The 25,093-nt window shown below is 44.5% G+C and overlaps 2 protein-coding genes across 4 annotated transcripts in view; one reads left to right on the top strand and one right to left on the bottom strand.

The window, feature by feature from the left end:
- The window catches only part of C8A (complement C8 alpha chain), a 55,614-nt gene extending 45,342 nt beyond the window's left edge, over positions 1 to 10,272 (top strand). The window contains exons 8-11 of the mRNA XM_084872569.1: positions 3,141 to 3,272; positions 4,442 to 4,599; positions 7,533 to 7,755; positions 9,790 to 10,272. Of these exons, the coding sequence (XP_084728695.1) occupies positions 3,141 to 3,272; positions 4,442 to 4,599; positions 7,533 to 7,755; positions 9,790 to 9,941 (665 nt within the window). The 3' untranslated portion in view covers positions 9,942 to 10,272. The remainder of the gene's footprint in view (positions 1 to 3,140; positions 3,273 to 4,441; positions 4,600 to 7,532; positions 7,756 to 9,789) is intronic.
- Positions 10,273 to 20,469: 10,197 nt separating this feature from the next.
- Positions 20,470 to 25,093, bottom strand: part of C8B (complement C8 beta chain) — a 44,354-nt gene continuing 39,730 nt past the window's right edge. Inside the window, exons 11-13 of one of the 3 annotated variants that reach the window (XR_014793984.1) lie at positions 24,623 to 24,691; positions 21,793 to 22,429; positions 20,470 to 21,722 (exon numbers count right to left, since the gene is read on the bottom strand). Coding sequence is in view for 1 of the 3 variants with exons in the window: in XM_084872567.1 (XP_084728693.1) it covers positions 22,278 to 22,429; positions 24,623 to 24,691 (221 nt within the window). In the remaining 2 variants the exon portion in view is untranslated. Of the gene's footprint in view, positions 22,430 to 24,622; positions 24,692 to 25,093 lie in introns of all 3 variants that reach the window. The other 2 variants (XR_014793985.1, XM_084872567.1) reach the window with 2 other exon arrangements.

Below are 25,093 nucleotides of genomic sequence, written 5' to 3'. Positions count from 1 at the left end.
TGATGCAATCACTGGAATTAATGAAAATACCACAGGTTTTTGAACAAGACAGACTTGAGTTTGATTCTCAGCCCTAACATTTTTCAGCTGTACAACCTTACACAAGAGATAATGAATGTAGGGCATCACAAGTAAAAATGAGAAGTGTGGGCTGGGAGCCTGAGGGCACCAGTTCTCACATTGTATGATGAACTCACAGATCTTCCTTTCCTCAGTGGTACCTGACTTCAGGGTCCTCAGAAAGTAATTCTTAGCAGTCAAGGCATGCTTTTCAAATCAAGCTGCTGGAATTCTCTTCTCCCAGCAGCACGTGGCAGGCTGTGGTAGACCTTCCTGAGCATAATCACTCCACATGCTTCCTGCAGCCCCCATTAATCAGCCAGTCCCATCACTTTAACTCGGCAGCTCTCCACCACTCACCTAAGTAATTAATCTGGCTTCTGCCGTGAATTCCTTTCATCCACTTTTGTTTACTACTGTTGAAGCATTTTTTAATCAAAACAATTAAATATGCTAAATCTTCTCCAATTAGTAATGCATTAAACACGAAAAGTGCTTGAACTGAGATGGTAGAAAAAGCCCTTTGCCTGGTTCTGAGTGCTGGTGCTTAGAGCATCACTTCTCCCAGGCATACATGGCTCGGAGTTATTCAGAAACTGCCATGCCCAGTCACAGAGGGCTATGGTGAAAGGAGCCAGTCCACCCTACTCTCTCCATAAATGTGAAACTGAGGCCCAGTGAGATCATGGGTCCTTTCTAAGCTCATACAAGGTGTCAGTGACAAAGATTTTGTTTTGGTTTAAAAAATAAATAAAATTTGTATCTATTTAAGTTATACAACATGATGATTTGATATACATATCCTATATAATAAAAGCCTAATATGCAAATTGTCCCCTTGACTGGGAGTTCTACCATTTGCTATGATGTACAATGACCACAAGGGGGCGATGTGGAACATGGTGGATGTCAGAGATGCAGCACTGGCAGCGGGTGACAGTGGAAGTGCTACTGGCCCTGATAGGCTCCAACTAGAGCAAGACTGAAGCGGGATAGCAGAGCAAGTGAGCAGGCAGTGCCAGGCCAAGGCAGGTGTGAGTGGGGCCCAATCGCCTCACCGATCACCCCACAGACAGTGACCAGTGGTGGTGGTGGCAGTTGGAGTTGCTGCCCGGCTCCCAGGCACTGAGGAAGCAGATGGGAGCCTGATGACTCAGGAGGAGGGGGGGCACTTGGGGGCCTGGGGACCCAAATGCTGCCCAGGGCCCAGGGGTCAGCTGAGCCCTGGGCAGCATCTTCCATACCAGACACTCACACTTCGTTTGCTGGCCAGGCCGGGAGACTGCACCCATACATGCATTTCATGCACCAGGCCTCTAGTTTGATATAAAAAGGAAATGATTACTACAGTTAAGCTAATTTACATATTTTCTCTCACAGTTACCTTTATTGTGTGTATGAGGAAGCACCTGAAGACTATTTTCTTTGCAAATTTCCAGTATTGAATAGAATATTATTACTGTGGTCCTCAGGCTGTGCATTGGGTCTCTGTGCTTCCTCAGTCCACATAGTTGCAACCTTGTTCCCTTGGACCAGCATTGCCCATCTCCACCTCCTGGTTCCTGGTGCCCCCTGTCCTACACTCTGCTTCTATATATAGGGTGCCCCCCTAAAATATATATGCACACTCTGAATAATTATAAAGGTAGTGTTTATTGAAATACATTTCATTTTCAAAATTGAGCTATCATCAGTTAAAGTATGTATACACTTTTTAGGGACACCTTGTTAGAAGCAGAGCCTGAAATATATATATATATAATTTTAAAAATCCATTCATCTGAGTGACAGATTTGAATTCAGGATTTCTGACTTATAAGATACTTTCCATCAGAAGCCCTTACTAAAGGACTGACTCATAGCATTCATTTACTCATTTTTAAAATTTTTTATTTCTCAATCATTATTCTGAAAATAGTTTCTGAATTCCTCCTCCATGGCCGACATTGCACTGCTATGCTGACAAGAGAGTGGTGAATAAGATAAAAGTCCTTGAACTCATAGAGTTTGCAGTGTAAGGGGCAGGTAAAATTGGTTGCTGAACACTCCCTTGAAAAAATATTCTATCTAATCCTCAGCTCATTTGAATTATAACCCTAAATGACTTTTCCTTTGTGGTTGTCAGGATAACATAATAACTGGCAATAATTATTATACAGTTGCAATTAATTAAAAGTAATGACATTCCAAAACTACAAACTCCAATTCACAACCATCAGAAGACTTTTGCTTCAGAAAGAGTTGAGTTCTATAGGAACGGTCCATGTCTTGCTCTGATCTGCTTTTCTAGCCTCATCTTGCCAGAGTAACCAAGGGATGGCAACCCAACTCTGTCCATTTACAGTCTGTGAGATCAGGGAACATGACCTTACTGTATTGAAAGATATGTTCCTTATCTGCGAAGTGCAGGTTCCTCAGGGGGACAAATCCAGAGATGTAGACAAACACAGAGATTGCTAATGTGGGACTCATAGTTCTCCTAGGTTTAGAAGGCAGGCACCACTTTCCTTGGAGACATCTCCATCTTCTAACATCACTCTGGCCTGTCTGGGGTGCAAAGAGAACCTGGGCAAAAGAATTATGACAACTATGATCATCCAGGTGCAAACAAAGCACACTGGTTGATCTGAAGGTACAAGCATTCTGATCAAAAAATGCTTCCTGGAGTAAATGATGTTTGAATTGGAGCTCGAGCAGACTTTGGAAAGATGGTGAAAAGCAGAGAGAAAGGGGCAACATTTGCAAAATTACAGAGTGAAAATGGGTGAGGCACTGCTGGGCACAGAGGTATATGGATGAGAATCACTGCCCCACAGAGGCGCAGGGGAGAATGTGCAAAGGAAAGGGAATTAGCATTCTTGAGCAACTAGTATGTGCAATACATATTCTTTCTCATTTCAAGAATTATTTGGGTTTGGAACTACTTGGAAGAGAACATGGAAACTGGTAAATGGAATTGGATTTCAACCCAGGTCTCTAGACTCCAAAACCAATGGCAGCTTTTACTACTGTGAGAGGTTGTACCATAGTAGCAGTCATTCAACATCACAGTGCTCTTCATTTCTGTCTCACTGCTGCAGGTGTTACCTCTGAAGATATCATGAAGTGCTTTGGAGGGTCTTTGGGCTTATCTTATACCAATTCGAAGAACATAACAGTTGGAGGAGGTTTATCGGGGGATAAATGTAAAAGAGCTGGAGGTGGCGACGGTGGTAAGTATTTAGTAAAAAATCTCCTAAAAAGCAAAGTCAGACTTTTCTTTGGAAACACAATCAGGGCACATGTCCCTTGATTTCCAGTTGGTTCCATTCCAGTCAATGGTCAAACTGCATACCTGCTAAATACCCCAAGCCAATGACTGGACTGGCTCTATTTTTGAACCCAGGTACATTGAGATCACCTTAGAAATACTTGACTTTGTATGGCGCATGCTCCTAAATTTCAAGCACTAGATAAAGATCTAAGTGAGAGCCAAGATGAAAGAAATGTGTAGACAGAACCTGGAAAACAACTATTGAAATGAAGACCCATAGAGATACAGTCCAAAGGGAAAAAAGAAGTCCTCAAGAGAGGATCCTTTGGTTAATATGTCCATGTTCAAAGAATAATTATTAAGGGAAGATTGTACAGATTGTACAGGAATTATTAAGGGAATGTACAGGGATATTTGTGGCATTTCCTGACAAAGTCAATATGAGAGATCATGTATTCATTTATTAATCCATCAAACATGCACTGAACTTTTTTTTTTTCAGGTGGGAGACAACAGAGAATGCAGGGATAATGAAAGAATTTACAGTGTAGTGGAGGAGGTAGACATAAGACAGGTTCAAGTTACTTCCATGGTGTTAGGCTACTCATGCCTCAGGGCCTTAGGTCAAACTGCTTCTTCTCTCTGATACCATTCCCTCCCCTCTCCACTTCCCTGCAAAGATTCATTCACTGTTCTAGAAAACTTAGTTTTCTTCTTGTTCAGTCTCCCCACCCTCCTATAAATCTGACCATATTTTTCCCTGCATCCCTACTGAGCCCCACAGAGACCTTCACTATTTAGTTGAACCTACTTGGCATATAGCAGGTACTGAATAAGCATTTGACATATGCATGAATAAATGAATGATCACCTGTTTCCCAACTTCTCCCTCCTCCATGTTGTGTTGGGCTGTCCTCCCATTGCCAGTTCTACCTCAGAGGAAGGCTCTATTGCTAAGTCTTAGTCCTTCTCTTCTGATTTGTTCTGTTAGTTAACCAAGCAAAATAGAAGAATGGATGACAGCTCTAAGGATAGCACATAAACCTTGTCCTAAATCTCATTAGTAGCCCTGCGAACCCATCCTTTGGTTTTTTGGGAAATGAGCTAACATAGTTATCCTCTTGATAGATACTGAAAAAAATAACAAGGCTGTGGAAGACATCATTGCACATGTGCGAGGTGGCAATTCTGGCTGGGGTACTGGCTTGGCACACAACTCGAGCTTCATTTCGTACCGTTCCTGGGGACGGTCGTTAAAATATAATCCTGCTGTTATTGATTTTGAGGTAAGTCCTTTTGCAGTTGAAGAAACTCTATGTCCGCGAGGAATGAAAGTGAAACAGACCAGATCATTTCATATTTCTTATTTTGAGCCCATCAAAGAGCAAGATTAAATGTTAACGTCACACTGAACCAGTGGCCTTCCCACACCTGACTCTAGGGAGTGTTTGACTAGACCCAGGCCCCAGGAGAGCGAGGCCAGATGTGTTATACCTGGTCAGTGCCTCGTTTTACACCAGTCACCCAGAATTTCATCAGGATTAGGTGACATTAAAAAAAATAATTTGTATTTATACATATAAGACTTAAAAAACACATCTGCTAAATTGGGGTAGGCACACTTTCCTATGAAGGAGCAGATAGTAAATATTTTAAGCTTTGTGGGCCACATCCAGTTTCTATTGTACAAGTTTTATTTCTTCTTGTTGTTTTACAACCTTCTAAGAATATAAATCCCATTCATAGCTCAAAGGCCATACGTGGATTGAGTGTCATTCTGAGCTGTAACTATAATTTGCTGCCCCTGCTCTAAATGATCTGATCCCTTCGCCACAATGAACCCTGGGCAAGGCCATGATTCTCCCCATTGAAAAGATTAAGAAAGTGAAGCTCCAAAGACTCAAGTGATTTGGTTAAAGACCTAGAGCTCATATGTAGTGACCTGGATCTCAGACTTTTGGATTTCATACCCGGTTCTCATTTTCCTCTGAATGTATTTTCTTAACTGTAAAATGGAAATAACATTCTGAGATTATTCTTCTCCACCCCTCTTCCCTCCTGTAAGTACTCCCTTTCCTCTCCCTGAGGGTTCTGGGAGGGAGAGGTAAGAGACCTCAGATTGAGTGTTAAAATTCGCTGGAAGGTCAAAGGGAAGTTTCTCAGTGGTTCTAGGCTTTTCCTGGAACTAAGTCACCTTAACCAGGCCCCAGGGCAGCCCAGGCTGCACTGACTTCCTCATGATGGGCCATGGTCCCTGGACTTCCAGTAAGTGGTGTCTTTCCCTTGGCTGGAGGCCCAGCCTGTCCTGCCATGACCAGCCTGATGACCTTACCCACACCCCCCCAAGCACAGGCCAAGGTCTGTTGCCACAGGTCTCTCTGTACACATTTCAGGGAACCCATTCTAGGTTATGGCCATGCCCTCCACTAACTCTGGTTCCAGAGAGGGGAGATTGCTCCAGCATGGCTCAGTCCTCTTTCAAAATTTCCCAGTGACCTTGGAAAGCAACTCCTTTCTCAGGACCTCAGGTGACTGTCCTGTAAAATGAGAGATCTGGAAAACAGCCTTCCTTTTATGATTGTGTGTTAAAATATAGAGCATTATTAATCATGCTGAAGGTAACCATATGCACATGAAATTTGAAAAATATAGGCTTTTTTTTTTTCTATCATCACAACTAATAAAATTAGTTATTTTATACTAGAGGCCTAGTGCACAGATTAGTGCATAGGTAGGGTCCCTCGGCCTGGTCAGATTTGGGCCAATTGGGGCCATATCTCCTAGTCCTGATTGAGGCCAGCTGGCCAGGGGGAGGGATCCTGGGAGGTTGTCTATGGGAGCACACTGACCACCAGTTGGCTATGGGAGCACACTGACCACACTGACCTGCATTAAGCATCTGCCCCCTGGTGGTCAGTGCATATCAGAGCTACCAGCCAGTTTTCTGGTCATTCAGTCATCAGGTTGTAACAGTCACTTATGCTTTTATATATGTAGATGATTCTTCCCTTTTGCAATGGTATCTCACATCCATTACTTCTTTAGATTTTCATAAAGATTCTAGGAAATTGGTTATTATTTCCATTTTGTAGGTAATAAGGCTCAGGCTGAGAAAGGAGCAATTAGGAGTTCTAGCCATAATAAAAGCTAAATAAAATGCAGCTCACTGCAAAGCTATTAGGTGAGCTGTATTTTATTTAGCTTTTACTATGAGTAAGGCTGTGCCCATCCATTGGCTTTCATCCTCACAGTTAACCTGGGAGGAAGGACTCCTGTAACTTTGCAGAGAAGGAAGGGAGGCTCCACGTGTAAGGGAGGCTGAGAGCACACAGCTGGGTTTGAGGTCAGGTTCTTCCTCCAACTTCCAGCTATTCACATCTGCCACAGTACTGCCCAGCCAGGAGGGGTGACTTTGTCCCTGGGACATTTGGCCATGTCAGGAGACAGTTTTGGTATTCACAACTAGGAGATGCTGTTGGCATCTAGTAGGTAAAGGCCAGAGATGCTGCTAAACTTCCTATAATGCACAGGAATTGCCAGTTGGAAAATCAGTTGTGCGGGCTGAAGCTGAGAAGCCCTGGATTCCAGTCATGCCTGCAACAGGTTGCCTCAAATGGAAATAATGCCCACCTTTCCCCAAGCACATAATCAGCAATGACAGAATAACTACCTATCAAGGATTGGTTAACTTCTATTGTACATTGAAGGTTAATAATCAACAGACACACACACACACCCTTTACACCCTTGACTCCTAAAAGTGCTGGAGGGGGCAGATAAGCTGCCTCCTGCATTTCCCTTACTGGGGAGCAAGCCCACAACTTGGGCATATGCCCTTGGCCAGAACTGAACCTTAGACCCTTCAATCTACAGGCCAACATTCTATCCACTGAACCAAATAGACTAGGGCTAAATGGCTTTTGAGTTCCCCTCTTCCTATGAGATTGGGGGACCACATATTTCAGAGTTAAGTAGGTCTATGTTCAAAGTTACTCTTGCACTTAATTGTGTGATCCTGAGCTTGTCACTCACTTCTGAGCTTCTACTTCTACATCTATGGGCTCCACAGAGTTGCTGCAAGAATGCAGTGCAAAAAATGATGTGTAGCCTGGCTCTATGTCTGCCATGGAACAGGCCTTCCAGGAGTTTTATGGCCAACACTTGGGCTCTGGAAACTTGGATGATCCCAGGGAGGGCCTCTGTTCCTCTGTGCTCACAGATGCGGCCTATCCATGAGCTGCTGCGGCACGCGAACCTGGGAACCCTGGAGTCCAAACGCCAGAACCTGCAGCGGGCCCTGGATCAGTACCTGATGGAATTCAATCCCTGCCGCTGTGGGCCCTGCTTCAATAATGGGGTGCCCATCCTCGAGGGCACCAGTTGCAAATGCCAGTGTCCCCTGGGTCGCAAGGGCCTTGCCTGTGAGCAAATGGAGCAACAAGGTAATGCTCATGCATCCTCACTCAGGTCCAAGCCTGGCCCAGCTAAGAGAGGCCAGAGCGGGAGGGCTTTGGGGTCCCCAGCCTCTCTGTCCTGTGCCCTCTTGCCCTCTACACTAAGAACACTCATGCTGAGCCATATGGCTGACCCCCAAAGATGTTATGAGAGAAATGCTATTAATATCCCCATTTTAAAGATGAGGAAACTGGGGCAGGAGAAAGATGAGATAACTACTCATGAGTAGTATCAGAGCCAAGCTTTGGAGCCAAGCAGTCAGATGCTAGGACCCAAACTCTTAACTGCTGCATTCTACTGATTTACATCCCAAGAATCAGGAAATCTGGATAAGGGCAGAGATTCTGAGATGATTGCATCTTCTACCATTTGGGGCCCGGGAGGTGGTGGAGAGGAAAGTATGTATGTCCCAGTTATCAGCCTGACTTGGCTTAAAGTGACATATGTGAGCCTGGCCTGGGTAAGTATAATAATAGCACGTCAAAGGCCCTCAGAACCATAGGCTTAGTTGGATCCCTGTACACACAGCATAGAGCCAGAGAGAACATGGAGTGGGAACTACTTAGCCATGCTTTCTCATGGTCTAGTGCTGGGCTCAGAACTGGTCCATGCTGAGTCATCTGTACGTACATACTATGTGCACTGGAGAAGGGTGTCATGGTGCCAATGACAAAGTGATAGCAGGGCATGGAGGCCTGGGTCCTCCTCCACACAGCACCATTCCTCCCACACGATTACAGTCAGTCAATTGTGGGAAGCCCATGGTGCTCCATTGACCTTGTCCCAAGCAGGGTGTGGACATCAGGTGGCCTGGGGCTATCAGACTGAACTTTCAACCTGACAGAGATCAATTGTCATAATATATATATATATATATATATATATATATATATATATATATATATATATATATATATAAATGTGTGTGTGTGTGTGTGTGTGTGTGTGTGTGTGTGTGTGCCTGGGGAGTCAGCCTCCATGAAGACTCTTGACACAGATCCCTCGAGACTTGTCCAGCAAACCTTTGCCTATGGGGACTGAGTCACAGAGGTAGAGAAATAGAGACGGAGAACCCTGCTGTTGCTGCCCCACCAGGAGGTATAATTACAGAGCTGGAAGGAACTTGTAGATAATCTAATCCAATGAGAGTCACACTGGGATCTGAGGGAACTGGGATCTTAGCGACTGCCCCAGGGGAGCAGGATGAACCTAATGGACACACCAGCTTCAAATAGAACAGCTCCATTCTCATCCGACTTCCACATTGGGGCCCATGAAAGATTTCATTTTAGGAAAAAAGAAAAAAGAAAAAAATAATAATGATGGAAAAACTCCAGTAGATTAGTCCACCCTTCTCATTTGACAGAGGTGACAACTCAGCCTGAAAAGGAAGATGAGCTTGCCCACAGGCACAGAGCCAGGAAGTGACAGCAGCCCCAAGCTGGTGGGGAGAGGGTTTGCAGGATGTCACCACCTGCATTGACCACTGGATAGTGACTTCTTGCAGCTGAGAGTAAATGCCCAGCAATATGGAATTTTTCCTGTATTTCCAGAGGCACCTGGTCAGAGCCTGTGTTCTGATGCTTTGTTCAGAGAGCCTGTCACCCACCTTGGCCCATTGTCAGAGCCTGAGGGGTTTTGATTTGCAAGCCCTCATTCAAATGCTCAGCAATGCCCTCCACAGGGTGTCTGTGAATCCCTAGCTGGGCTCTGCATACTGCTTCTCACACCCTCCATGGCTATCTTTCTTCCAGAAGGGCATGCCTCTCCGTACACTATCCCTTTTCCACAGAACCAGACTCCAATTTCATGAGAGGGACTCCGAGGGTCCTTCTCTCACTCCATCCAGATTTTCAAATTAAGTGGGAGGCAGGGAGCATAGGTCTTGGTTGGCTTTACCAAGGCATTTCCGCAAGGAGAGATTGCAAACCACTCTAGGGCAGCGGTGATCCTTCCTCCTTACCATCTGAGCTGTGGCTTGTATGCTAACCTCCTTCTTCCCTGGGAAATGTTCTGTGCAGAAGTCAAGGCGGAGGGTCGCTGGAGCTGCTGGAGCGCCTGGTCTACTTGCTCAGCAGGGACTCAGGAAAGAAGAAGAGAGTGCAATAATCCTCCCCCCAAGAATGGAGGCCTCTCATGTCCAGGGCGAAATGTGCAGACCCAAGCTTGCTGAGGGTCTCTGGGCACAGGGTGGGACACATGCAATAGATGTTACCACCTGCACTGACCACTGGATAGTGACTTCTCACAGCTGAGAATAAATACCAATCAACATGGACTTTTTCCTGCTGGCTCCCATGTCTGGGACCAGGCTGGGCCATCTACAATCAGAAAAATTCAGTCATCCAACAACTAGGTGTTAAATGTTAGCTAGTTTTGGTCCTGCTCACAGCACTTTGATCATCCAAAGAAAAGGAGAAATCTCAACCCAAGGTTAGAGGTACAAAGCAGGCACAGTTTCTTGAACCAATCAAGGCCAATAAAATAAAGTATGATGAGAATTACCTTGGCTCTTTGGTAATATTTGTTCATTAATAGAATGATTAGTTGGTAGGATAGGCAGACACAGTAATATATTGAAAAAAAAATAAAGATTGACTTGAGTTCTTTCAATTTTCCTTCATTTTGACTCAACATTTTCTTGTATTCCTTCAATTAATGTACTGTTTGCTTAAGTTCTTACCACAATATCACATTTCTCCGAATTATTTTGTCACATTATTTTCTTCTTTCACTGGGTTTTTCACAATTAGTAATTATATATTGGTGCCCATATCTCCAGTGACTATGACCCATCTGCCCATCTTGAAGGCAGGGATTAGCTTTGTTTGGTTCTGCACTGTATCCCCAGAGGCCAGAGCTGTGCCTTCCATTGGGAGAGACCTAACAAGTTCCTGTGGATGAAGTGAGGGACTGAGCTCAGGAAATAGTTCAAAGATGGGATGCATATTGGTCAGGGACCCAGAGTGGAGTATAAATTGCAGGGGCCAACCAATAATGATCGGTGCACCTTCCCTGCCACACCTGCATTGCAGCCAATCATACCTGGCAGCCTCATTGTCTCACAGCACTACAGTCAGGATGTATTATGTTGCACTGACTTTTCTGTTTACCTATAAGTTTCTCCTATAGATTGTGAGCTTCCGAAAGGTAGACTTTGTATTCCCAGTTGGTAGAAGAAACATGTTTCCAGAATCCTTCTATCCTTCCAAAATCTTTAATCTTTTTAGGATGATAATAAGACTTATATAGACATGATACAATTTAAATGGGTTTTTGGGACACAGGAAATTGTCTGGTTAAGGCTCAAACATGTGACATAAAATAAGTGCCAAGGGAGGCCAGGTGGGGGAGAGACTGGTCTCTGTGTGAATTTTATAGAGTGGGGATGATGGTGAATATAAATAAATCTATAATAATAAAAGCATAACATGTTAATTAGATCAGATACCTTTCAGACAAAGCCATGGAAGTGGGGGCCAAGGCAGAGGCAGTTAGAGGCAATTAGGCAGGCAGGCAAGCAGTTAGGGTCAAGCAGGCAGGCAGGCGAGCAGTTAGGGGTGATCAGGCACGCAGGTAGAGTGGTTAGGGGTGATCACGAAGGCAAGCAGAGGCAGTTTAGGGAAATCAGACAGGCAGGCAGGCAGACAGAGGAGTTAGGGGTAATTAGGCAGGCAGGAGAGCAGTTAGGGGCATTAGGCAGGCAGGCAGAGGCAGTTTAGGGAAATTAAGTAGGCAGTCGAGTGGATCAGGGTGATGAGGCAGGCAGGCAGGCAGAGTGGTTAGAAGCCATCAGGCAGGCAAGAGGGTGGTTAGGAGCCAGCAGTCCCAGGTTGTGAGAGGAATGTCCCACTGCCAGTTTAGGCCCGATTCCTAAACCAGCAGTCAGACATCCCCCAAGGGATCTGGGATTGCAAAGGAGTGCTGAGGAACCACCCCCATCCCATGCATGAATTTTGTGCACTGGGTATCTAGTAAATTATATAAAATACTTAAAACAGTGCCTGATACATACAATTTATTGGCATCACTTTTAATCTTATTATTGTTACTATTGTTTTTATTTCTGCTGTTAATTTACTTTTTAAGTTAATCTACACTAGGGGTGTCGAACTCAATCAGAGAAGGGGCCAAAATCTAAAATCCAGCCTAAATCGCGGGCCGAATGGTTTACTGAACAGTCATAAACTGACAATGTCATAAACTGACAGCGGAGTGCAGTGATGACAGTGCGGTGCGGGCCACATTGCAAGGCCTGGCGGGCTGGATTTGGCCCGCGGGCCTTGTGTTTGACACATGTGATCTACACTAATAACTAATTTCCATTTGTTATTTCCTGGGGAGTGGTGATTCTATGAAAGAATGGGAAGCCAGACTGGCCAGGCCAAGAGAACAGTTTACAGAGGACATTCAAGCTTGATCCCAAAGTTGTGGTACTCAGTCTTGGTTGTGCATTAGAATCACCTGGGGAGTTAAATCACTGCTGTGTTTTAACTCCCCAGGTGTTAACACCCCTGATCAATTAAACCCAAGCCTTTGGAGGTGGGAGCCAGACATCAGTAGCTTTAAAAGCTCCCAGTGGTTCCAATGCAGCCATGGTTGAGGACCTTGGAGAGTCCAGGAGTCATTACATGAGAAATGGGATATGTGACCAAATAAAAGGGCAGCCACAGTAAGGTTTGTCTGTGCTATTTTATCCTGTCTTATCAAAGGGGCTTGTAAGATCACATCAAGCATATACTCCTCTACCTTTGCTCTGTGCTGTCTACCAGTGGAGGGGTATAGGATGGTATGTGAGTTACAGGGGAGAGAAGAAACCAGAGGCAAGGGAGGCCGTTTGGAGGTAAGTGTGGTCATCTAGGTGGGTGGAGCTGAGAATGTTGGAATTAAGCAATTTCCTGGATCAACTGTGAGCCAAGACCACCAGCTGAGCAATACCATCTACCTGTCATCTGAGCCAGAGAATCCAGGCCAGTGCCTGTGCTCCTCCTCTGAAGATGCTGCACCCCCTAGCAGATTTAGAAGTGACAATACAGCAGCAGTGGCACTTTCAACAGCTGCAGCCCCTCACCAGACCTTTGCCTTCCCCTCTTCAAGAATGCCTGGCTCTCTTTGAGAGAAAAGCAGGAAGCTTGTCCAGTGGATTCTCCCTCAGGTCCTTTCAGGAGATCTATAGTCTAGGTTTGATAGGTAGCGGATGTAAAAACATGGTTTAAAGATCTAATCTTCAGCTTGACAAGGCGTCTTTTGAAAAGTGAATTAATGGCAGAATGAAAAGCCATCAGGAGATGCTTTTTCCTCCCCCCCCCCCCTCTGAGATAGATGAAGATCTAAAGCAATCCGCACTCAATGAATCTCTTCTGAACTCTATGCCTTTAGGGTGAAGAAAATGGACAGAGAGGAAGGGCAGGCTTCCAAAAGCACACTGCAGAAATGAGAGATAGCAGCAGGAAGCTATCAGGAGCTGCTTGAGGGAGGGGCTGTAATGGAGATAAGCAAAGAGCCCTTGTTCTCCATGAGGATGATCGAGGGAGGTTGCTACCCCTTCATTTAGGAATGGGTGAGCTCTTGGCAGGCCCCATGCTGGGAGCTGGGTGCTGGGGGTACAAAAATGAATTATACATGGTCCCGCTTCAGGAGTACGCTTGGTCTGGGGGAGGCCTGTGAACAATGGCAGGAAGGGTACCAGCAGAAACCCAGGGGCCTTGGAGACAGAAAAGACAGCCTGGAGGAGGATTAGATGGCCAGGGAGGATGAGGAAATAAGCAGGAGTTAGACAAGCAAAGGAAGATGAGGAAATAGCATGTGCAGTCACAGAGGTGGGAAACTATGAGGAGGGTTGGGGACAGTTACTGCTCAGCAACTGGTTATGGGCCCTTAACATTCTCAGACTGCGTTTGGACCTTGAGTTTGGTCACAGGGCCTATCCTGAGGGCAGCCAGTGCTTGGTCCTGGGAGATTTTCATAGATACACACTTGTCAGGCATTCCTCTGTTCACCTCAGGTGTCCTGGGGGTTCAACACCCCACAGCCATTGATATAAGGCCCGAGCATTCTGAACTGTATTCACAAGGTTGTCTCTGATCTGGCACAATGTACTGCTCCATCTGTAGCTCCCATTTTAGACTTTGTGAGCCAACTGCACTAAAAATCTATCTTCCCTACACATGATCCACAAAGCCACGTAATGACCACTCTTGGCTCTCTCTGTTTTCTTCCTTTCACTCTTCTCTCAGTCATGCTGCTCCAACTGCTCAAGCCTTTCTGCTGTTCCTCCCACATGCCCAGTTCTCTCATGCCTCAGGTCCTTTGCACTTACTGTCTCCTCTGCCTGAGAACTCATCCCCTAAATCAGTGGTCGGCCAACTCATCAGTCAACAGAGCCAAATATCAACAGTCTGATTGAAATTTCTTTTGAGAGCCAAATTTTTTAAACTTAAACTTCTTCTGACGCCACTTCTTCAAAATAGACTTGCCCAGGCCATGGTATTTTGTGGAAGAGCCATACTCAAAGGGTCAAAGAACCACATGTGGCTCCCAAGCCACAGTTCGCCGACCACAGCCCCAAATGAACTCATCCCTAAATGAACTCACCCAAGACTCACTCCCTTGTTTCAGTCAAGTCTCTGCTCAAATATTACCCCTCCAAAAACTGCCTGCATTTATTTCTTATATGGCACTATCACTACCTGAGGAAACATTCTAAGATGTCCCCCACCTTGGTATATCTCCCCCATTAAGATGCAAATTTTTTTTCATGGCTAGACTCCCAGTACCTACAATAGTATTTGACTTTAATAGGGGCTCAGTAAATACTGTTAAATGAATGAACTACTTCTAATTTAGTTCCCTAATAGGTTGGGCTTTGCACATGCTATCCAGACAGCACCTCACCTGCCAGTTCCTACCTCTTGTCTCTTCACTGAGGGTCTTCAGGGTGTAGTTTAGGTGTCCATGCACTCAGAATGCCAACTCTGACCCCTACCATTCTCCCATACTGCATCAGGTGCTTCCCCTCATATGGCACTATATCACAGTATTTTACATACTCCATCCCTGTAGCCTACTTATCTTCTCTCATACCTCCCTCTACCCTTCATGTGACTTATTGCAGGGTGGATGGGGACCCAAATTTACTTCTGGAGCCCCAGCACCTAGCATGCATAGTATTTGGAGCTTCCCAGTGAAAGTGTTCTTTCTCTGGTCCCTCTGTACTAGAGTAGCGATTATCAACCTTTTTCATCTCATGGCACACATAAACTAATTACTAAAATTCTGTGCCACTCCAAACAACATATGCTTTTCACTGATTTGAGGGAAAAAAAGGATAATTTTGATTGATTCACACTGGATGGCTATTTTGTCGGCTGTTGTAATTTTTTGACAATAAGGGGAAAGAGATCAGTGCCCTTGACTAAATAGTCAGGTAGTGCTGCTTTAAAAAGTCTTGGGGCACACGGGTTGAAAATCGCTGTGCTAGAGGGAGAGGCTCTGAAATAGGCTTTGCATGTAGTATGCAGAAATCTGTGGGAGAGAACCTCACAGAAGATTTCCCCCCAAGACTCCTGGGTCCTGCAACCTTCCAAGTGCACTGAGGAGAGCCCACGCCATCTCTAGATGCTACACACATTTAAGAAAGAGTTTTTTCTACCATAGTCAAAGAGAGTCCATCAAATCGAGTTGAAAATTCTGCATTCATGGCCTTGGGGTTTTCCCCCAACCCCTGGGAGAGATAAAGGAAAATATGTTTCCTTCTATATTAACAGCTTAAAATGTGAGATAAATCCTCCCATCCTAACCTATTTTTAACAAATGGACTTTGCTGTCCAGTGGCATGATACATGTCTGACGGGTCTATTTATCCATTCTATTTCCTTAGAGATAGCAGCTAAGAAGTTTTATCTATTATTTGTCTCCCTTCCCTATTCCCATTTTCCTAACCAAGCCTGTGTAGCAAGCAGTTGATGGATGGATGGTGTTTGGGATAAAAGACACCGGAATCAGATAGTTTTCAGGATATGAACAAACTGGCTTATTAACAAGGAGGCCTGTGTGGCAGAGGTGGTGGGGGACGAAGGCCTGGATACCAGACAATGGTCAATGATGGATGAAGGAACACCTGGGGTTGCAAGGTGTAGACTCGAGATAACCGGTGGACACAGCCACCGATAATGGGAGCACCCAACCACAGGAGCAGCCTCCTGCACAGAGGTGAATGTCAGACCAGCCACTTGACTGCCTTTGACAACGCTCCAAGAATTTCTCACTGCAAACACGGTCCCCATTTCTTCTATTCTTTCTGTAAAATGCAATCTTGTGAAGCTAGGCGTGGTAAAGAATAAAAGGCAGATATCAGGCAGGGCTGGTTGTTCAGCACCCTGGGATAGGAAAGCAGCTGAGCACCCACCATGTGCCAGGCCCTATGGAGTGATAGCATATGTTATGCCGTTCAATCTTTACACTTGTGCCATTGAGAGTATTGGCCACATTTTCTAATGAGGACACTGAGGCACAGAGAAGAGGAATGACTTGTCAAGGTCGCTCAGCTAGGAAATAGTGGCATTGGGTCTTGTGCCTTTGTCTGTCTGCCCCAAAGCCCCCTGAATGGCTCTGCTTCTCCAATACCAAGTGCCATACCAGGCAAGTGGGCTGGCAGGTAGGCCCCCGCTGCACAGTGAAGCTGGATACACTTGTGCTGAGGTGGGAAGACAGGATGCTGTGCGTTGGCGGCCCTGGGACTGGGGCAGTCCTGCTTCTTTCAAGCTGTGTGGTCTTGATTGGGTTGCTTAGTGTCTCTGAGGTTCCTTCTTATCATCTGTCAGAGGCAGATAGCATATCCTTCCTCTTGCAGGAATGGAGAGGATTAAGCTGGATTCTGTATGTGAACATTCTCTATAGCTGGTGATGCCCTCTGCAAATATCAGTGATTATGCTGTTCCACTTTTCCTTAACAACCCAGAGCTTGGGACATAAAAGCTCTCTATGTTCTTTATAAATACCTCTCCTCGGTGCTAAGCTATTTTATATCTTTCTTGTTCTCATTCATTGTAGTGGGTTTTGTACTGAAACCCTATCATTAAAGCAGTTTTCAATGACTTTCAAAAGACAAACAAACAAACTGGAGTTCTTGATGTGTTATGAATCCCTTGAAACAGTGATGTCAATGACACAGCTAACCGTGGAGGCTAGCTTTTCTCAGGGGCCCTCCTGAGGGTAGCAGTTCACAAAATCCAGAGGTTGCTATCATCACCATCCCTGTCTTATGGGGGCAAAGGGGTAGGGGGGCGGGGGAGAAAAAACAGAGGAACAGATGGCTACCTAATTTGCATAAGAGCACAAAGCTAGTGAGTCCTAGCGCCAGGCATGTTGCAAATGCAGGAGTCTGGCACCCAGGCACATAAGTCTAAGTGCTTCTCTCTCTACTCAGCCCCCATGTCTCCAGTCTGCCTGAGAAGTTACGCTGCCCTGGGCATCTCAGTAAACCCACCTCTGAGTTCCCAAGCGTCTCAGTATTGGAATCTGGTCAACATTTAAGAAAGACAACTCAGGTCCCAGCCGACATGGGTCAGTGGTTGAGTGTCCACCTGTGAACCAGGATGGCATAGTTCAATTCCTGGTCAGGGTACATGCACAGGTTGTAGGCTCAATCCCCAGTTTGGAGCATGTAGGAGGCAGCTGATCAGTGATTCTCTCTTATCATTGATGTTTTATCTCTCTTTCATTTTCCCTTCCTCTCTAAAATCAATAATTTTTTTTTTTTAAAGAAAGACAACTTGGGGAGAAACAGACAACTCTGACTTTACATTCAGTAAACAGAAATCTCACAGATCTAAGTGCTCCATTCCTGAGTGTTGCTGCTAGGTTTTAGGTGGGCGTTCTGGTTTGCTATGATGAGAAAATGAAAGTGGAGGCAGAATGTTGGAAAACAGTCTTCTTAAGTGACACTTTATTCATTTCCTGCCTTTACCACATAGTGGGCAGTCCCCTTAATCCTGTTTAGCCTTGATTTCTTCACCAACCTGTTAATGTGCTTCTCGGGTCACTCCAGTGCCATGATTGCCAACATTTCTGCTCTCTGTCAAGTTTCCCAGAAGCTTCCTAGTAGTCCCTAGTGGGGGTCACCAATACCCTGAACAAGTGTGATCAGCCCCTACCTAACATAGGCTTTTGGCCTCTCCTACTTGACTCTGGGTGCAATGTTGCCTGTGATGCTGGCTAAAGGCACCTCTCATGGCCATTGCCGTGTAGGTTGCCCCAGTATCAGACGTCTGCACTCCGAACTTCATGATGCCTCTACCATGTGCCACCAATGCACTAAAGTTTCTCACTGTCTTGGGAGAAGGTTCTGCCCTTGGCCCTGTGGAGAGTGGCTATGGTGTTTGGACAGGTTTTAATGGTACTAATGAGAGGGTATGATCCTTTCATAGCAAAGCCATGTGCAAGTCCCAGCACAATTATAGCCAAAGGCTATAGTTGTAAGCTTGAACCTATGGTCTGAACCTGTGATTCCACATGGCTGAGTGATGTGGGCTTGATAGAATTCAGGTACACGTAACTGAGTAGACTTGTCCGTGCCCTTACTTTGCCTCATGGAGTCTAGCTATAAAATAAAGATTTGGCTTGCACGCTGTGGCACTGTCTCTCCATCAGAGAGGGCAGCATCCTACCTAGCACCCAGCTTTATTCTCTTCTTTCTTTTCTAAATCCTTCACTCCCCCTCTCAGGTTTACCCATGGCCATCCCAGCTTGGTGTAGTGGGGCTGAGTATGGAGACATGGGTTGGCTCAGCCCATGGCTCTACTCACCTCTTTTTCTGTTAGTTCATTCATTCATGCAGCAGTTACTCGTTGTTGCCTGAGTGTCCCAGGCATTGTACTGGGTGCTGGGGACACATGAGTGCAGCAGGCAGACACTAGGCCTGCCTCCATAGACATTATATTTGAGAAGGAGTGAGAGATGATAAACGAGTAAATTATAGTACAATGTCTACAAAGCCTGGAAACACTGACGAGTAGACATGCTGTCATTCAGACATCTTCAATCTGCAAAACAAAATATTTCTCCAAGATGCTAATCCTGGAAGTCACAGGGAGAGCTGGCTGGGACCCTAAGGGCTTTCTGTTCCAGGTGCACACTTATCCTGTTTTTTGTTTGTTTGTTTGTTTGTTTTTTGTTTTTGTTTTTTGTTTTTTGTTTTGTAAGTGCCTGGGAGAGGGCAGAGTCCTCTTCACAACAAATATGACATTTTCCTCTGGATTCTCTGCTGGAAGGTGCTCTTTCTGCTGGTCTCCCCACACATTCCACTGCTTCCCCACCTTGATTTCCATAGTCAGTGCATTCATCGTAAGGATCCAGTTTCCTTTAGAAACTTACTCTACCTGTCAGCTGGTAATTGCATTGACATCTATCCCATCAAATTCAGAGAAAGATTAAATGAGATAATGTAGGCTAAAAGACTCCATAAACTGAAAAGCACTCCATAATTGGCAGCTATTATTATCGTTATAATTATAATTATTATTCCCACAGCAGTTATGTGATTAGCCCAAGGTCACACAGGAAGGAAGTGTAGATTCAGAGCACATCCCAATCCACCCCCATTGAGCACATGGCAGAACTCACAGAGTTGCAGAAATTCATGCTTTTGGATGCAAAGCTCTCCTATGCCCAGGTATCTTGTGCTGTGCTCAGCTCCCAGGCTTGCTGCCAAGCCACCGCCTACACTGTGCCTCCCTCCCCCCGCCCCCTCTCCCCCTGGGGACTAGTAGCTCTGACACAGTTACACTGGTACGAACTACAGTCCTTGCCAAGGTTTTCCAAAAGCCCGGTTTGTACTTATTTTGTTTAATTCTTACATTATGTTTGAGCCTCCTCCTAAATGCATTTGTTTGCAGAAAGAGCCACGAGGGGAAGTTCAGCCCACAAATAAGAATATAATCATTACACAGTTTAGCAGTGCCTGGGTGTCACCCGGGTATTCGCCAGTACTCCGCAATCCAATTGTACCTCCTTCAAGACCATATTTAATGGGATAAACAATTTCTGCTAAATGCAATCAACACAAACCTGGGCTGTCATCTCCATAATCAACTCAAATCTCCCATTAGAAGTGGTGGCTGTGATTGAGATGCAGGATTTAATTTGGCGGCACCTGCTTCCTGGGAGCCTCCCATCAACCAAACACAGAACTGCTCTCCCCTGTCCCTAGGGAATCTTAAAAGAAGATAGATTATAACTCAAGAAAATTATACGGCCCCGGTCTAATGAAAGAGATAAAACCTTATTAGATTAGCCTGTTGAAATAACAGCAGACAGCAAATAAATAATATTAAGCTAAAAAAGGCCCAGAGCCATCAGCTCAATTGCAGAGGGCATGGGGATGCAGGAAGGCAGACAACCATCTCACTTGCTGTAACAACCCGGAGCAGTAAAGTATCAGCTCCTTCTGGGGGTTGTTCAGTTCTACAGCTGGCTGGTGTCATGGGCATGTGAAGGCCCATAGGCCCCAGCACTGAGCCCCAAGGGCAAGCTCAAAGCAGATGATGTGGCAAAAACTAAGCCACCCAACCAACCAACAAACAGAATCTTGTTGAAAATGAATAGGATGAACCAATTCACTTTCCACTAACTTATTTTTTTCCCTACCAATTTGATCTCAAAATTCACATGAAGTTCTAGAATCAGTCAGAAAGTACCCAGGAGCAAAGAAAATATTAAGAGGTCATTTAATATCATAGAACAAATGAGGGCAATAAAGATTACATGATCACTTGAATAAATCTAAATAGTAAACATATTTTGGTTTTTAGTAACCTGAAGATCAACTGCCTTCTTATTCTTTTCAAATACCCTCTTCCCCCAAATGGGGTTTGCACAGAAGCCTGAGTGAGCCACATGGAATGTACAGACATGGGGAAGGTTTATGTGGCACATTGCCCCACACCATCAACTTGGATTTCTCCTTGACATGTTTCCTCTTCCGGCCAACACAACCTCTCCTCTAATTTTTTCCATTCTTGTGTTGTTGTTTTTTGTTTGTTTGTTTGTTTTTTAACTGTCTTTCATGTAGTGATCAGTTTTCCTGGCTCTTAGCTCTGACTCAGGATCTCCTCTGAATACCCACTTACGTCACAACAATTCAGCTCTGACCCAGAACAACTGCTTCCAATATCCACAATCACACCCTTCCTGTGCTCAGCATTCAAGATCACTGAGGAACCAGAATCCATGCCTCTAGGATACCTGGAAGATTTTTTAATAGTGCGCTCATTTGTGTGTACATGTATATGCATGTGCATACACACACACACACACACACACACACACACACACACACGGCACTGTCTTCCATGCTTTAATAAAATATTCATTAATCAAATGCCTGAATTTATTGAGAGGAATGAAGCACCATAATTATGAGTTTAAAACATTGTACCGAAGTGCCCAGGTTTGCAGCCCAACTCTGCCACTTGCTAACTGTATAGCCCTGGACAAGTCACTTCACTCTTCTAAGACTCAATCCCCCCACCTGCTACACCTGCTAATAGGGCGCATCTATAGCATCCACCTTTTAAGGTTGTCATGAAAGTAAAATGAATTAACATGATGACGAATTAAGTACTGTGGTTGGTACTATACTAATAAAAGGGTAATATGCAAATTAGACTGGGAGACCTTCTGGCATCCTTCTGGACAAAGCCATGGTGGTGGGGCTGAAGCAGAGGAGGTTAGGGGCAATCAGGCAGCAGGGGAGGGCAGTTGGGGGTGATCAAACCAGCAGGGGGGGCAGTTGGGGTTAGCGGACTGGTTGGGGAGGCAGTTGGGGGCAAGAAGGCCAGCAGGGGGGCAATTGGGGATGAGTAGGCTGGCAGGCAGAGTGGTTAGGGGTGATCAGGCAGGCAGGAAGGTGAGCAGTTAGGAGCCAGCAGTCCCAGATTGCGAGGGGAATGTCTGACTGCCGGTTTAGGCCCAACCCCTAAACCGGCAGTCAGACATCCCCAAAGGGGTCCTAGATTGGAGAGGACTGAGGGACAATCCCATCCCATGCACGAATTTTGTGCACCAGGCCTCTAGTCATTCAATAACTATGAATTGCCACTATCACTGAAAGAGACAGTATACACAAGAGAGGAGCAACTTAATAGATATTCATTGATTCATTATTGGACACCCGTTCTTATGCCAGTCACTGTTAGACAGTAGGACTTCAAAGTGATTAACTATCAACTAGGTAAATGTGAGTGAAAGAAAACTGTAGAAGTCAGTGAAGTGAGGATTTCCAAGGTGCTTAAGCCCCTCAGGAGCCTATATATATTTAACTCACTGTGTGTTTCAGTCATGTGCATTTCAGATCTTTATTTTAAGCATCCCTTCAGCCCTGGGCTGGCCTGTCTGGGAGCTAGTGTGGGGAAGAACAGTTAGTGTGGGGTGGGCTGCCTGAGCTCCTAAAGCTCAGAACTCTCGCTGTGTGCAGCCCACAGTAGTGTTACAGTGAGGAGCTCTCCCTTCCTTAACAGTTAAGTGTTTCTGAAGCAGGGCCCAAGCAGGGGCTGCCCCCATTTTCAGGAGTTGGATTGTTGCACTGTCTTTGTCTTGTTTTATGTCCACCAGAACATGGAGACCAGTTTGACCAGCAATTCCACTGTCCATCAGTGGGGACATCTATAAGAAAGAATGTCAGAGAATATTAATTAGTCCTTGTTACACTGTATTGCCCTATGGTTGGGATAGGATGTATAATCCAAAAGGGTTTGGGGGACTGAGTTTCTGATATTCTACCTCCAGTAGACTGTCCTTTCAGGCCATTATTCTTACCATGCTTCCTTCTACCACAGGGCCTTTGCCCATGCTGTCCCTCTGACAAGAACACTCTTCCTTCCTCTATTCATCTAGTCAGTCCTATTCACCCTTCAGATATCAGTTTAAGTGTTATCTCCTACAGGGAAATCTTCCCTGACCTTAAATCCCTATCAATTTTTATATTTGAAGCTCTCATAGAATTTTGCAGCATTTTGTTACAATTAAAACTTTAAATATATTTCTGGGATAATTCAAATAATGTTGACATTTCTTCCTAAAAGGGAATCTCCATGATAACAGGAACTATATCTCATTTGCTCTCTCTCCACCAAATCCCAGCATTTGAGCTGGCAGATAGGGGGCCCTTAGTGAATATTTGCTGAATGAATGGTTTTCAACTTAGACACTTCTCAACTATAGGACGCTGGATACTTATTTCTCAATGTGTAAAATAGGAGTTATGTCATCTACTGTGAGCCTTGTGTGAGGTAATAACACTGACATTTGCTTTTGCTCTGGGGGATTTTTTGATTGATGAGATTGGCAAATGATCAATTACATCCACTAAGATATACTATGTGTCTGGCTGAGCCTCTCACTCACAGTGTAATTCTGAGTACACTACTTCCCATCTCTGGGCCTCCCATTTGTAAAATGAGAGGGCTGGGGGAGCATTTTTCTAAGGTCTCTGCCAGCCAGTAGAAATCCTGGGGCTGTCTGATTGCACACTCGCTGGCAGTTCCCTGGGTGAGGCCTGGTTGTGGTATGGGAAGAGAGGGAGTAAAGACAACCCTAAACATGTCCCTAGGGACAGTAATAGTATAGGCAGGAATCAAGGTCAAAGACTGTAGAATCAGACCCAAGGGACCTGAAACTGGATTCCTACACGTACTAACTGTGTGACCATTACTCCATGGTCCTAACATTAAATCTGTTTTTTCACCTTTACTAGTAAAATGGGGATATTGGTAGTATCTACTTTATGGGGTTTTGTGAGGATTAAATAACTTAATATGTGTAAAATACAAATTTAATTTATGTAAACTATAAAATATATGTAAAAATCAAAAGGATTTAATGTAGGCAGCACCATTTACTTAGCTTTAAAACAAACTAGCCAATAATAATTTGTCTCTTACAATGTATTCAACATCATTCCAAGTGCTTTATATATCTAATGAGAAACTCAAGACACTAACACTATTAGAAAGTTAATATCATCATTTCTATTTTACAGATGAGAAGACCTATGTACAAAGAGGTGAAGTAAGGTGTTCAAGGCTACAGTTATTAAATGATAGATGTGGGATTTGAACCCAGCTGAGTTCAAGCACTTAGCAAGGTGCCTTGTACACAGTAAAGGGCCTAATTAATGTTTATTGTTTCTACTTAACACTTCAAGTATAAACATTTCCTTTTATAATGGTATCACCAAAAAGCTGCAGCAAAGAAAATAAAAGGAAGGAGGAGTAAGGAGTTGAGAACTTTTAGATAAAGAATTTGGGAGCTGAAGGGATCTTAATGAGTTTAGACTTTGATTTGTTCCTTCAACACATACCATTGAGCAGCAACTGTGTTGGGACATGGGGACACAGATAAATTAAACATGTCATCCTTACTCAAAGATATAGGGGAAATAGACACACAGAACCCTAAATACAATGTACTAAGAGCTATAGTAAATATATGTTCCAAGTCCTACAGGATTCCAAAGGAAGAATTCACTAATTCTACCTGGGGATATAAGGGAGTTAGGAAACTTTTTATAGAACAAAGGGGTACCTGCACCGGGTTTTGAGGACTGAATAGGAGTTCATTAAATTAAAAAAAAAAGTAAGCATTTCAGAAGACTTGCAAATGCCATTAGAAGTCCTATAACATGAAGCATTCTCAGTTGTGACAGCAATGAAATATACAATTTATAGCCAAGATGGATCTCAAGTTTCATAGCATCCAGCTCCCTACCAGACTCCCACCTTGCTCTTGCTCTTTCGAATTACTCTCTGGACTTCCTCTAGCGTTCCCTTTCCCCACCAACTCTCAAAGGCTCCTTACTTTTACGATAGGTGATCTCACAGCCTTGGCCTTCAAATCCATTGGGACAGATGCAGTCACAGTGCGATTCTGAAAAGACAATGCAGAGAGAACATGAACTATAACCACGTGATGGAAGAACCTTGGAGTTAGTTCTCTACATCACTGCATTCCCATCTGGTTAAGGACATTTGGTTGAATCACTTGAAATAAGAAGATTCAGTGCCAAGAATACCTACTCCTTTCTTAAGGATTCTTTGCTCATAAAAAACATATTTATTGCTGTCATATGGAGTTGCAATATATGGGGTTGTTAAGGAATACTACTCATTAGTAGATATTTGCCTAGTCTTATGTGCTCAGAGTCAAAAGCTACATTTATGGTCAGAGAGGCCACTGGTCATTTTCACCACAAGTTAATTATCTAACCTCAGCTTGCACACCTCTAGTGATGGGGAACTCACTTTGATGTCTTATCCTACCGTGGGCCAG

This window comes from Pipistrellus hanaki, assembly GCF_964339955.1.
Source record: "Pipistrellus hanaki genome assembly, chromosome: 2".
Taxonomy (NCBI): Eukaryota; Metazoa; Chordata; class Mammalia; order Chiroptera; family Vespertilionidae; genus Pipistrellus; species Pipistrellus hanaki.
This window is presented reverse-complemented; position numbering and strand designations above follow the sequence as displayed.